This window comes from Magallana gigas, chromosome 8 (assembly GCF_963853765.1).
Source record: "Magallana gigas chromosome 8, xbMagGiga1.1, whole genome shotgun sequence".
Lineage (NCBI taxonomy): Eukaryota > Metazoa > Mollusca > Bivalvia > Ostreida > Ostreidae > Magallana > Magallana gigas.
In genome coordinates this window covers 22,959,551-22,974,309 of record NC_088860.1, presented here as the reverse complement: position 1 = coordinate 22,974,309, position 14,759 = coordinate 22,959,551, and the positions used below count along the sequence as shown (strand labels likewise).

Below are 14,759 nucleotides of genomic sequence, written 5' to 3'. Positions count from 1 at the left end.
ATTATTATCAAAATGGGAACTTGAAGGCACAATATGACACAACGAAAATCTCGTTGGAATAAGTATTCTTCATTATATGAGTAGGAGTATGATTATGCAAATAAAAAGTGCAGAAAATGTCAATTACCGCGAATTAAAGGCATATTGCTAACTAATCTTTTTTAATGGATCAATTTAATGTTTAAAACGAAGGTAAAGTTTGACGGCAGTAGCCTTGAAATGAGGGGCTTTGATACCGGATTTGTCATATTTGTATACTTATATCCGCCGTTTTAGTTGATTTGGGGCTTGTTTTCAAGGTTGAAACAAAACTGAACCTATTTTCTTATATAATCTGTTTTGATTGTAATATTTCAAGTCGACCTTTAAATATCTTTATGTCTTTCTTTGTTTCGGATAATTTTTCTGCTATTGCACCAGATGGCTTTTTTGAGAGAGTCACGTGTTCGAAAGAAGAGCAAACAAATTGTGTTCGAATCCATTTGAAATTTTATCATAATTGCTAACTTTTGATTCTTACATCTCAAAGAATTTTATTTGGTCTTATTTGATTAATTTTAATCTTTATTTGACGACTGTTCAGTTTGTTGTTTTGAACCAACATTTAGATTATTGTAAAAAGAATAAGTCAGTAAAGACTTATAGGCATACCATTAAGGAGGCTGAATAATCAACCGATAACGCATTTGATCTCCTTTGACATGTAACGTTTGTTTTTCTAGCTGTAAACTATTATTAAGTAACAAAATTCAAAATGGTCACGTTCATTCAGACCTCTACAATATTGGGGTTTTTTTTCTCTACAAAAATATATATTTGGTGTTTTGTATATCTTTATCATTCTATTTTGCTTAATGTATCCTCTACAACATGACGTAAATAAATACAATGAAATTGAATTCGAACGTGTAATAATTTTAAACTTATAAGAAGCATAATGGTGTGAATTAGAGCGTAAATCCGATGCTCCGTAGAATATTTGCTTAATTGAATTGACCTGAATAGTTCGGAAATGCAATCCCATTTTTAATAGAAGATTTTAAATATCACATTTTTCTAAGGGCATGTCCAATTCTCTCAATTACAAAGTGAAGTCCACTAAATTGATATTAACTGTCAATGGTGTTAGGTGTTATGATAATATATCTATAATTGTGTGCAATCCCTCCCGTTGATAGCTAACTGCAATTCGATGTATACCATAAAACTGCAGCAGTAATTGAGGCAATTGCAATTGATAAGAGGCTGATCATATGGCATGCTAAAAATCCGCTTTTGATTTAATCTTTATGCGCATTTAATTTCCATGTTTCATTAAAACGTTTCAGGTACATGTATTAACTTCTTTACCTGGAAGAGATTTTTTATGGACATTTTTCCAAGTCCATATTCCTTAAAGTACACGGTAGCTGTTGCCCACCTTCCAAATCTTTATCCTTTTTTTTAATTTAATATTTAATACATATACTAACATTTAACATTTTCCTGTATCTTTGTCTCTGATAACACTACGGGTCATTTTTGTAATGTATACTAGTGGAAATACATTTCATTAATGACTATTTCGATGGTCATCCATTAAACAATCGCTGAAAATTATATAAATATACATCTAAGTAATGAGGAATAATTCTTTGAGTATTATGAGGTGATCAAATACGCTCTGATGTGATCAAATCTATCATAAATCCCTTCTGGCTAGAATATTTTAGATTACCCCTCGACCGCCTTTGATCACCTTATAATACGCAAAGAATGATTCCTTATTTCTTAAAAAGTAACGAATTTAATTTGCTTCGCATCATTTTATTTCATACGTTACTTAATTTATACGTGCACCTACAGGTGAATTTACATTTCTTGGGAATTTCTCTCTCTGATCGCCTGGAATCGGAAGAGGAAGTGGATATCAGAGGGTTCGAGACCGACCTGCGGTCTTGTCGGTTACGAGAATTGGTTTCTTTCGTGAAAGGTTCTTCAACGTCATGTGAGCAATTGCTACGTTTCGTTAACGCACACCTTAAACAAGTCACGTGCTTTTTAATCTCAGAACGGAAGGACTGGTTCATCCAACAATAAAGAATAGGATTTATACAGGAACTGGAGACGGCAATCCAATGGCAAACAAAAAAAGCTGTACCGTTGTAACGGAAGGTAACTCTGTTCGGATGAAGGTCCGTCAAGAGATGATAGAAATTGATCGGCGCCCAGCATACTGTGAAGACTAACATGACAGCAACCAATAACTTGATTGTTTTTCTTTTCTTTTGAATTTCTATTCTTCTCTGTGTTTCTGTCACCACCCCCAGGTGCGTTCGCAGCCAGAGTTTCTGTATCACCCTTGAATAGGCTATAGCAATAACCCCCACAGGCAAGAAGAACTGTAGGACCGTTGTGGTAATGGTCAGCGCCTGCTCCCACTGATGAGCAGGATGAGGAAACACGGTCGTACATCGCTTAAGCTTGGCCAACAGGAAATCAATCACTGCCACTTTGGTGAAAACCCCATACGGTAATGCTAAGAGGATTGACACGAACCAAATAGCAAAAATGATTACGTAACTTATGCGTTTGGTGATTCTAGGCTGTAGAGGATAGAGAAGCACCTGATGCCTGTCTAGAGCTATGGCGGTCAAAGTGAAGGTCGAAACGTAAACTGACAGCATCAATGAGAAGTTCAACATGTGACAACAGAAGTCTCCCAGGGTCCATTCACGCGCTAGATGTCTCGCGATATTAAGCGAGACATTCAGAGACACTAGAATTAAATCCGACACGGACATGTTCACAATGAAGACATTTGTCACCGTCTGCATTTTCTTGTTTTTGCCCACGACGTAGCAAACAATGATGTTGCAGACAAATGTAAGCATGGCCAGAGGACCAAACATTGAAATTAGAAGAATCTGGGTCGTTGGGTTGCTATCGAAATACTCAAAGTTTGATGTATTTTCAAAATCATCCGAGAAAACGTCATGTAATGTATCATTGTCCAAGGAATAAAGTAAGTTTTCTATGTCATCCATTTGGAATTGTAAAAAAGACATCGCGTCTCTGAAGAAGACTGGATGTCACGCACTATCCTAGAAATACTGTCATCCTATACACACACATCTGCAAAATGAAAAAAAAAATGATTTACGTAATCATCTTCAAACTGATATAATTCAAGAATTAAAAAAAGGGGGGTTTTTTCTAGGTATCGTTATGTTCCGAAATAGAAATCATAATGCACATGAAATTGATTTTAATTGTATATGCATGCATGCATTGATACAATTGGTTGGGGTTTTTTTTTAGATTAAAAGTGAAGCTTTTAATTCACAATCATTGCAGGCACGTAGCATCGTTTTTGAAAGTGGGGGGGCCAGACCCATCCAAAAAATCTTGACAAGCAAAAAAAAAAGGAAATTTAAAGTTTTCCAAAAATCTTCAAAATCCTAATCCGTGGGGGGGGGGGGGGGGGGGGGGACTCAACTATACTTCCAAAAAAATTCTTCCCTACCAAAATTTTTTTTCCTCCAAATCTTGAAATTCCTAATCCGTGGGGGGGGGGGGGGGGGGTAGTAACTTCAATTTGACTACTCATTTCCTTATTTTCATATCAATTTTTTACTAACTTCCAAAAAAGTGGGGGGGCCAACTCCATTATGATTCATTTTTTTATATGTAAATTTTAAAATATTTGTTGCTGCGAGAAAAAGTGGGAGGGGGGGGGGCAGGCCCCCCCTGGCCCCCCCTGATGCTACGTGCCTGCATTGTATTGTCATTCACAGTGAAAGGTAGATAAGGTACGTGTGCTTAAAATGATGAAAATCCGTCATTGTAAATGGTGTCCTGCATACTGCAGTTCAGCTACAGTTTTACGGACTCAAGAATCTTGTTATCCAGATAACCACAACCTCTCAGGAGTTTACGTTTGTGTTGCAAAATTCAGTATCCCTTACTGTAGATGGTTCTTCGCTCTTTTCATCCAAAATAAAACAAGTTCTCCAATAGACCAGCTAGTATTTCCTCATTATCTTTGACACAAAACATCCCCGATAACGTATGGACGATTGCTTCTTACAAAATTTGAAAACATCAAGATTTTTAGCGTTACTAGTATTTAATTTTATATGAGCAAGTCGTTGTAATTTCTGCGTAAAAGCAAAACGGCTAAATTTTCGAAACTGACAATTTTTATTAGATCCAACAGTATATCGCAGAACTAGTTCCGAGGTCGCTTAAGCTCCTATCCTATTATCCTATAATTCAAAGCAACGTTAAATATGTTAAGCCTTCGTCATTCTTGGCAACAAGGACATAATTGCAGATCTAAAAGAGAGCTTTGTTCGTTAAAGATGTGAATTGGGTCATTACTCAATACGAAGGCTTTTCTGTTAAACCTAGAAGATTTGAAACAAATGACTGTCCTCTATCGATCTCAAAGTTGCCATAAAAAGAAAGTTTTTGCAGAATGAAAAAAACACGTTTTTATCATTTTGAATATCGTGGTTTTGTTTTCTGAAATCGGTTGATCGACTTTATTGAGTGCAAAATATCCTTGCATTTTGTGTAAAATTGTTGAATCATGGGTTAATTTTTTACCATTAAAATTTCAAAAAATAGATTTGTAATTTTATCGTTTTTACTGTAAAAAGGTTCGTGGAATAATCAATTGAAGGCAATCCACACTTTGAGCATAATTAAAGACATCATAATAAAATATTTACGTTAAACCACCTATTAATAGGAGAAAGTAACTATATTTATCTTCCTTGGCCCCATCAAATTTGAAGTGCATGTAGATCACAGTGCTTTAAGGCCTAGATCATAAACCAGATGTAATTTTCTATGCAACACTTAGCGACGAACATTTTCATTAATTTTAATCACTACTATAGACCAGTTTCAACATCAGAAACATCATTCATCGGAACGACATTCCTATGGGAATAGTATTTAGATCATATCGAACTTTTGCTAAACCGCATGGAAAGATTGCTGCAAGACTACATTTGTAAATCTCAATTGCTATTTTGGACACTTGAGAGAATGAGAAACTTATGTCAGAGAATAATTACACAATAAACTTTAGAATCATTTGAAAAACTTTTTAGAATAATTTTTTTTATTTAGAAAAAATTCTAAAAATATAGACTATCATATACATGTGCTTAAAGAAATTGTAAAAAGTGTAAATAATTTGAGGCATTATTTTATCAAAGTACTGAAGTACTGAAAGCCGGGCTCTTTTGGTGTGTTTTTATGCATATTGTGTAGTAAAGACTGAAAATCTCTCTCTCTCTCTCTCTCTCTCTCTCTCTCTCTCTCTCTCTCTCTCTCTCTCTCTCTCTCTCTCTCTCTCTCTCATGTTTTTAATGTCAGCAAAGCGTCAGAGGGCGATCAAATTTTGTAAGCGGCTATAAACAAAAATATGTCTGTCTAGTAAAAAAAAAACTTCAACAGTTGCTGCCTTGAATTTTGCAACAAGCATTATATATTCGATCCCCATTTCTTCGACGCGCAGCAAAGTAGTTCATGGAAATTCATGCAAATTGTATGTGTCCAAAATGCATAGTCTTGTTTTTAAAACACTTTATTTATAAGAGAATTAAAAAAAGATAGACAATTTTCTCGAAATTATAAAAAAAAAACCAAGATGGCAACACTTTTGACAAAACGTGGCTCTTTGTGTAACTATTTGGTATAACGGAAGCTTTTTTATGCTGTTTGGTTTTTTGTTTACTTTTAAAGTTGTGCTATTTATAGTAACATAGGCGATTCGCCTGCCTACAGCCAGGATTCAGCATAGCCCGGCTAAAAATGAATCAAGCTCGAGTCTCCTATTTGTTTACATGTAATGTTTCTTTGACAAAATTACTTATAGCGAACAAGATAAAATCATTTAATGTGATCATAAATAATTTAATCAACAACAAAAAGCAACATTAGACTGATTTAGAAACTTAAACCAAGTATAACACATATGAAAACAATAACAGGACTTGAGCCAAGAAGTCTAACCTCTGTAACTCGCTCGTAACTTGATATTTGACTTTCAAATTTTTATCAAGCATTTGAAAAATCCATATTAACCATTCTAGACATTAAAAATTAAAAAAGAAAAAAGAAAAATCTGAGCTAAAGTCGTGTCTTAAATCCTTTAAAATGTAACTGAATTTTATCAAAATTAAAGCATAATTTACCGGTTCATACGTGTAAATGCAAAGTCACCATTTTCCACTAAATTGCATCTAAGAATACACATTTGTAAGAAAAGCACTTTAAAAATGTATGTTAATAAACATTTAAATTGTCTGCAAGTTGGAAATTGACAATTATATCTTTTTAAAGACAGACAGGCGGAATGACGAACGGCGGGGCAGACGGACAGACAAACGGACGCACAAACAGACCGATATCACGACTGGGTTATTATTGATAGTTGTAAACATTTCTAATGGTCCTTAATTCCAGTAATGATCCCCATTTCAGCTAATTAACAATTCAAATGATAGTTAACAATTTTATTGACTACTATATGATGACCCATTATTCACTCGAGCTCGTACATCGCGTGGCATGTCACACGGCAAATGCCTCTTCTGCAGCACGTGTGAGCCAACGTGTCAGTTGTTTCTCTTTGAGGACATATTTAAGATAAAGTAGAGAAACAAAAATGAAAACAAAATTGAAACAAATAAGCAAAAGAAAAACTGCAGTACAAACGAAACTGTTATGAAAGAGCAAAAAATATTATTGGTTACCGTATACAGAAGCAAAAGAAAAAATGTATTGCATGCATTATTGATATAGAAAAAATCCATAGTTATTTAAATGATTTGAAAGAGCCAAAGAAAAAATATGTAAAGAGGCAAATGGTGCAGAAGATAAATGACTGATATAAAAGAGAATCGATGTTTCTATTACACGCTGTACTTTAATTTGAAACAAGAGCCACTCATTATTGTTTTAGCTTATACAATTAAAAAAAACTTGGCAATCATTGGGTTTTTTTTTTACATCACCGGTAGTGGAACTTGTTCTACTGTCTCAATATAATCAGTGATAGACGTAGTTTAAAAATACCCTTAGCTTTTTTATGACTTTACATGTGATAAAATCAGTGTAGCTAAGTCCTCTAAATTGAAAATGATACCAAAAAAAACCTTCAATGTTCTATGTTGAAAATAGTTTCACTTGCTCTTTTAAAGGTCATAAGACAAATTAGTATTGGATTCTCTATGAAGAATTACCAGACATGAACTAGAATGCCTTGTCTTGATGAATCGAGTTCGAATAGACACAATTGCTCTGTGTTTGCAACTTTGTCTTTTGATTAGTAAAAAGGAAGTTGCATCCTACCTCTATAGTCCTACAATAATTAATCATTTACCATAGAACCACGCATTTTTCTCTGTTGATGGTTTTATGCATTATCAGATATCGAAATTTAGTGATAAAATACTTTTTGACATCAGGCGTTAGACACTGCTAGTAGGAATCACCGGCAGTTGTTCAGACACAAAGAGCTATAAACTAAAGCAAAGTTAAACATTCAAACCAAAATTGGTATATCATTTCGCCCCACCAATATTCTCTCTCTCTCTCTCTCTCTCTCTCTCTCTCTCTCTCTCTCTCTCTTAAACACACACACACACAAACACACAAATTTAACAGCAACCATAACACTTAATCTCCATTTTATGTCTACGAATTTGAAAAAAAAGTTCATTACCTTTGCTTGCTCACGGTTATTTTATTGTGTTAAGACATTTCCTGCATGCTTTGAGGCAAGCTTTATAATCGTCCATTCAATTATTGACCAGTGCAAAATGTTAACGCCCACTATTGACGTAAACACGAGCGCGAGCAACTTGGAACTGACCATAACAGATTAGATGATTAGTAATGGTAATTAGACGCTTAAATTTATTCAATATTGCTTTCATCTGAAACTTATTACATAAACTCTTGTGCTTTTATGCACGACATAAACTACTTTGACGAATACCTAAAATTATTAAAAACAATTAACATTTTTCTATGTTTGTTTGTCTATTTGGTTGGTTTGTTTGTTTGTTTGTTTGTTTGTTCGTTCGTTTGATTTAGAAAAAGGCTGACGCTTCGATATTTTGTTGACTGTGGAATTTTTTTTTTTAACAGTATATAAATAGTGCCTGTTTGGGAGGGTAACAGTTGAAATTGACACCCCGAGAAAACCATTGTCAACCGACGCGAAGCGGAGGTTGACAATGGTTTTCGAGGGGTGTCAATTTCAACTGTTATCCTCCCAAACAGGCACTATTTATTTTGTTATACTGAATGTCTTTTTAAAAATTTTTAAGAAAATTTTACTGCTTTTATATAGGAATAACGTGAATTCTACAGCGAACCGTACGCGCATAATTTTCGCGCATGTAACATTTTTTAATGTTACCCGTTGCCAAGTGTGTTGCTAACGCTGAGGGTAATAGTAAATATTATTAACTGCGTCTTAACCAATCAGATTTCAGTATTTAACATGAAAGTATAACAATTAGAAATAATACATGCTAGTATGCACTCGTCAACTCGATATATGCATCCAATTTCATCACTGAACTAGGTCCACATTTGATTTAAATTGGGAAAATTGTATTGATAAATATATTTGATCTCAGTCTCGAAATTATAGGAAATCAAATGATTTCGAGATGGATCAAAGTTATCCGTTATGAAAGCTTAGAGCGTCGATGTAACAATTTTCTTCAAAGATAACAAATGTCCATTTTGTTACGATAGCTGTCGTAAATAAGCTTAAAGAGCATTTCAAATCTTTTTGCAAATCTATCATAAAGCCCTTTGGATTTGGTCACCCCGACCGTATTTTAGCACCTCATAATACCCGAAGATCCTTAGATAAATATGAAACTGTTTATATCTTATAGAAATGAACACTGAATAGTTACTGTATTTCAAAATGCGTATATAACAGGCACGTAGCATTGTTTCTGAAAGTAGTTGGGGGCCAGATTCATCCAAAAAATCTTAACAAGCAAAAAAAAGGCAACTTCCAAAAATCATGAAAATTCCTAATCCTTAGGGGTAGGGGGGGGGTTAGCGTAGTACACCTATAACTTTAATTTCATAGTTCATTTTCTTATTTTTACTTTTAAATTGTTCACTTGTCTTCTCTCTCTCTCTTTCTCTCTCTCTCTCTCTCTCTCTCATCAATACAAATAAATTTAGCAACAACTCTCAGCATGCCCATCTCTCTTTCCCTAGGGCCAGAAGAGACCGAGAGTCAATGACCAACTAAGTCTTGGTCAACGACCCGCATATTTACCACGTTTGTATCCAGAGAAAGAAAGTCGGGGGTCAGATACCCCGGGTAGGATGACCATAAATAGACCACAAAACACGCTTGTGGTGTTATTGTAATTTCTTTTCTATACCTGATGTCCGGATTATTGCTTTCCTGCACGTAAGGCGTTTATAATATGTGGCTGGCGGGTTTCATACGCTTAGCGATCTTCTTTTTTATTGCAAAGTACTTTAAAGAAATTGCTTTCCTTATTGGTATTTTATCATTTTCGTCTAATTTAATTTTCTTTTAGCTGTTAACGATGTCGGAAAATCAAAAAGTTGTTATTATTTTGTCTCGACTGATGTTAAGGCTAGAATTATAAGATTTTTGAAAGAAAAGAAAAGTTTCACGTAAAGTACATTCATTTTTACTAATTCTAAACGGAAATGAAATGTTTAAGGGAAGAGTTATTTTGTCAACGTGAATAGAATCATTACCGGTAAATGGCTTGTATTTGTCTTCTAAGGCTAATGAAAGCATGTCAGTTTGTCATCTGCCTCATTGAGTCCCGTTCGAATATCGCAGGGAGTGTATATTTTTCAAAGATCTATCAGGAAAAGTGATAAGTAATAGCTACCTTGCTTCAATACTTATTTCCCTAATTAAATCCAGTCGACATGGAGGAGCGCTACCGATGATCAAGCAGAATCAAAATCTCTTCATCAGATCATTCTCTTATTGCTACCTTTTATACTATGACACTTTTTTCACAAACTCTATGTCCCTTAATTAACCACCAGCTCTGGGTAGCCTTCGCATTTTTCTATTCGTTTCCATATTGTATTTTGATTGTCCTAATATGGGGCTTTACGATCACTTGTATTAAAACCAACTCCAAACAGAAAAACGCCTAAATGTTTTGTTTTGGTAGAATAAAGAAAGGGAATATTAAAGGGTTTCTTTACCTTTGGGTCGACCCCCCAAAGGGACATAACTCAGCAAACTATTTGTAAAGTAGTGAATGCCAATGAACTAATAATTCTTATTCACATTTATAAATAAACAAATTTTCAAGTAAACAAATACCTTTTTTGTTACATTGCAGCTGAAAGTCATTTAAATTTCATTTAGAGCTTATGTAATTGGTAAAAGTTTTGATTTTATGCTTTTGATTTCCGAAACTTTACCAATAACGTTTGTATTCTATACAATTTAAAGTAAAGTTTTGAGCAGCTTCCCCCGGAAGGATTGGTATTTTTGACGAAAACTTATTTCTTTTGCTAATTAAGTTCGTGTTAGCTTCTCTTCATTGTGGGTCCTTCTTGAGATTTTTTCTTTATGATTTCTTATTTTGCAGCCACTACGACTTGGTCTCTCTCTAATTCTCGAGAGAAACATCAAGATGCTTACACAAACATGTACCTGTATTTTATGCGGGTAAGGCTATTTGAAAAGTGTTCCGAGAAGGCTCAATGAGAAGGCTTAATGGTCAACAAATTAAAAATCAGAAATAAGATCTATTTGGATGCCCGTGTTGCTCTGCTTTGAATTTGTATTTCGTTTTATGGATTTTTGAGATGGTTCACGGTTTGTTATTGTCATTTTTTTCATATCAACCTTTTTTTTCAACATCGCCCATAAACCATCACACATGTATGCATTTAGTGAGGATAATATCCTAATATTTGAGCTTTAATTAAATTTGAATATTTTTCTATATTAACATTTTCCAGTGTCTTTGCCTGTGATAACACTACGTATCGATTTTGTACTATATAACTCATAAAGCCCAATTGAGGCGCCAGCGGGGTTTGCTTATCTATATTTCAATATTTAATTGTACGATATAAATATAAATTATAAGAAATCATACTTTGAATATCATGAGGTGATAATTTCGGTCGGGGCGTGATCAAATCTATCATAAAGCCCTTCGGGCTTTATTGGATTTGATCACGCCCTGACCAAAATTATCACCTCATAATACTCAAAGAATGATTCCTTATTCCTTATATATAATCTTTAAACAGCGCTCCTCTGAAGAAGAAGAAGATTACGGAATAAAACTAAGAATGGGCTATTTACGACCACTGTTCTGTCCTCCCAAATCGATCACTTTAACCCATATGTCAACGAGGTGTTTTAAAACCATTCTTTTTTTATAGTAAGACAATCCTTTGTCACAAATATGAAGTCGGTGATGTGGTCCCCTGAGGAACAGATCATCGCCTTTTCTGAACGGTTAATTCTGTTATGTTGCAATTATTTGACTCGCTCAAAGCCAGCGGTTTATCTGACAAATTTAAAAATCAGGTTTCTACGTATATATACCGTATACTAGGAAATCTAGGATAAATTGACATCAATCACAAGTTAAATATCATATAAGCTCTTCCTTTGAAGATTTTCATTAAAAGGATTGACTTTATGGAACAAAGTCACAAATAAGGAAATATAACAAAAGCAGGCTTTTACATACGTCTTGCACGCCAACAATGATTCCATATCTTACAATAAAAACATGTTCATTTTGAATTGGTAATAAAATAAAAATATGTCATCTTTAGTTTACATATATAATGATTACGTTTTAAACGGTCATGTACAAATTTTAAGAAAAAAAGGCAAAATGAATGGAATTGAAAAGCGGGATTGAGAATGTATTTTTAGAGAGCTAATTTATCTTACATGACCTAATCTATATAATAACATATATATCAAATTGTACACAATTAATAAGCTTCATAAAAATAGACGCCAATTTCAGATATATGCAGTCAACTCATGCCTGGTCGTGCTCGCTGTTGGATGGGTTTTACTTCTATGCAGTTACTCTGGCAAAACGGAAGGAGTCTGGACCTTAGCACAAATCAGCACCGCTGACTAGTGTCATGTTGTAAATTTTATATTTACACCCGACCAGTAAATTAAAAATTTACAATATGGCACTACAGTACTTGAAAATAATCACTAATTTCTATGTAATTCTACAAACAATTTAGATATTTTTTGTAGTCGTATATGTATTCCTACGCCAGAGTTCAATAAGACTGGTTCGCTGTCATTGATTACCAAAGCGCCATTTTTACAGCGGTAACGTTTGGAATCATGGGTAGACTATTCAATTTAAAGATAGAACACGTGCTGGCGTAGACTAGACTATGTTGTAATTTGTTTGTCAAAAAATTGCTTGGATACAATTTTCCAGAAATGTTTCGATTAGTGATAAAAAATAAGAGTTTGGTGGCCTTATATCTATCTTTAAATATGAGTAATACACAACAGGATTCATATGGGGTTTACGTGTAATGCTCGGAATACTTATCGGAGAAGACCGGTAATTCCTATTAGAAAAAAATGTACGTAATCAATAAGATACAGCTAAGAAATTACTTGTCATGCGAAATTACGTTAATCGTTGAATTTTAAATAAATAATAATCAATAAAATCAATTCCCATCAGTACTTAAGAACTTCAATTATGATGTGGGATTAAAACTGTAGATTTTTTTTTGCTGACAATCAAAAACTAAACCACAGCCATTACAAGAGAACAGAATTTGCTTAAAACCGTGTGGAGTGTTGGGATGAATGAAGATGTTAGCTAGATTAGGAACATTCAGAAAAACACCTTCGATTTACACTTCAAGATGCTATCTGACGCTGACATACATGTATGCCCTGTTACAAAGCACTTTGAAAAGTTTAAGCAATATGAGCTGTATTTCTTCGAATTTTATTTTGCTGCAAAAAGCTGCTAGTATGATAAGGCTGCATGTAATTTAAGCTTTAATGATACATAAGATTTTTAAAAATCATTAATTTTTGTCAGAAGAAAGATTTCTCTTCTAAGAAATATATAGCATATCAATTTTTGTACAGGATGACAATAATTCAATTTTGCTCCAATTAAGGCTTCTTAACGGTTTTTTCCACAAAAATATTGCTAACAGAAATTCAAACACCATGATAATTATATTTTGTCATTTTATTAGAAAATATCATTTTCGTAAAAAAAAAAATATCAACATGAAAATTGCAGCTCATATTGCTTTAAGCACTTTGCGTTGCCACAATGCAACCTATCATAAAAAATATAACGTATAAAAGATAACCTGAAATATGTTTTCATTGTAATTTTTTTTCTCATTTTTCATAGATAAGAATACTATGAAACAGTACTAGCTTTGTAATTTGAGTCCAATAGAGTCTTTCGCAAAAATATACCGCGAATTGTCATGAAAACAGCGAAATAACCCCCTTGAAATTATCTACATATGAAGCAATGATTGAGTAATTATACATTTTTATCTGACGCAAATATCGTAAGCATCAATATATGACAATCAATAATAAGCATTTTAGGAATTTATTATAAGCTTAGACATTAAAGATGTCCAAATTTTGTTATATATAAAAATAAATACAACACCGGTATTTAAACGTAAAGTTTACCTTTTATTCGTTAAAAGCCAAAATATTTCTGATTTCCTCTCTGTGTTTCTTACGGAAAGCATTTTTAAAAAAATCCATTCACATCCCTCTCCAAGGTCCATTCGCGAAGCAAATGGAACAACCCATGCAGGTCGATATACAGTATAGGTACAATCTAAATGGATGCGAAACATGTAGGCAGTTTTCAGGTAAACATATTGAAAGGTAATGGCGTGTGACTAACACTGTCACCGAAGAGAGTTTTAAGTTTTATTTTCGAGAAACAAGATATTATTCGCACTAAGCGGTAGCTGTTATATAGACGTATATATCATATGTTTTGAAAAAGTGCACAGTGGGACAAGCCATGAATCAAAAATATCTCCCTGGGTGGAAGTTTCCCTTTACCACATAACTTGAGAAGAGCCATTTAAAGAAACATATTAAAGACCTCTTGGACAGGATTGCAAATTCCTATTTTGATCTTAAATATATCCGTTCGTTTCCTGAGCCCTTTCGCACATAAAAGCATCCGCTCCCAATTTTTTGAACGTCTCGGGGCTAAGTTTTTGGAATCGATGATAATAGGATGCCGTAAAAGTCAACCACAAGAATAACACCTATGTGTCACTGAAAAAGGGAAAAATACGCTCAAAACATTGGCTTTTTTTTATTATATGCCAATCAATAAGTTGCATTGATTTACGACTTCTTTATATATATAATATAGTAATAAGCCTTACAGCGTTATAAAAGAAAGTAATTTATATTCCAAGAAGCTTAGTATTGAGGAACGACATCTTCAAATGGGGCTTTATATACATGTTACATTTTCTGATGAAAAGTATTTTGATCATTACTAAAGGGACCTAGACACGATTTGACTAAAAATTTTCAATTTTTTTATTTTTCCATTTTCCATGTTTATAAAGATAAATATAGAAGTTTATAATGCTATGTCAAAATTTGAAAGTCAAATATGAAGTTATATGCAAGATACAGAGTTCATAATTCTTTGTTTTGTAAACAAAGCTCGAACATTGTCATTTTT

The 14,759-nt window shown here is 33.7% G+C and overlaps 1 protein-coding gene across 2 annotated transcripts; it reads right to left on the bottom strand.

Annotated features, from left to right (window-relative positions):
* Nucleotides 1-1,791: 1,791 nt before the first annotated feature.
* LOC105319928 (G-protein coupled receptor 83) lies at nucleotides 1,792-14,325 on the bottom strand. 2 transcript variants are annotated; one of them, XM_066069980.1, is made up of 2 exons: nucleotides 13,730-14,325; nucleotides 1,792-3,114 (listed from the first exon to the last, which is right to left on the bottom strand). In XM_066069980.1, the coding sequence occupies exon 2, from the start codon at nucleotides 3,045-3,047 to the stop codon at nucleotides 1,812-1,814; it is 1,236 nt and encodes a 411-aa protein (XP_065926052.1). In that variant the 5' UTR covers nucleotides 3,048-3,114; nucleotides 13,730-14,325; the 3' UTR covers nucleotides 1,792-1,811. The 2 variants fall into 2 exon arrangements, with proteins under 2 accessions (XP_065926052.1, XP_065926053.1); XM_066069981.1 differs by lacking the exon at nucleotides 13,730-14,325 and adding an exon at nucleotides 7,724-7,831.
* Between the last annotated feature and the right edge of the window lie 434 nt (nucleotides 14,326-14,759).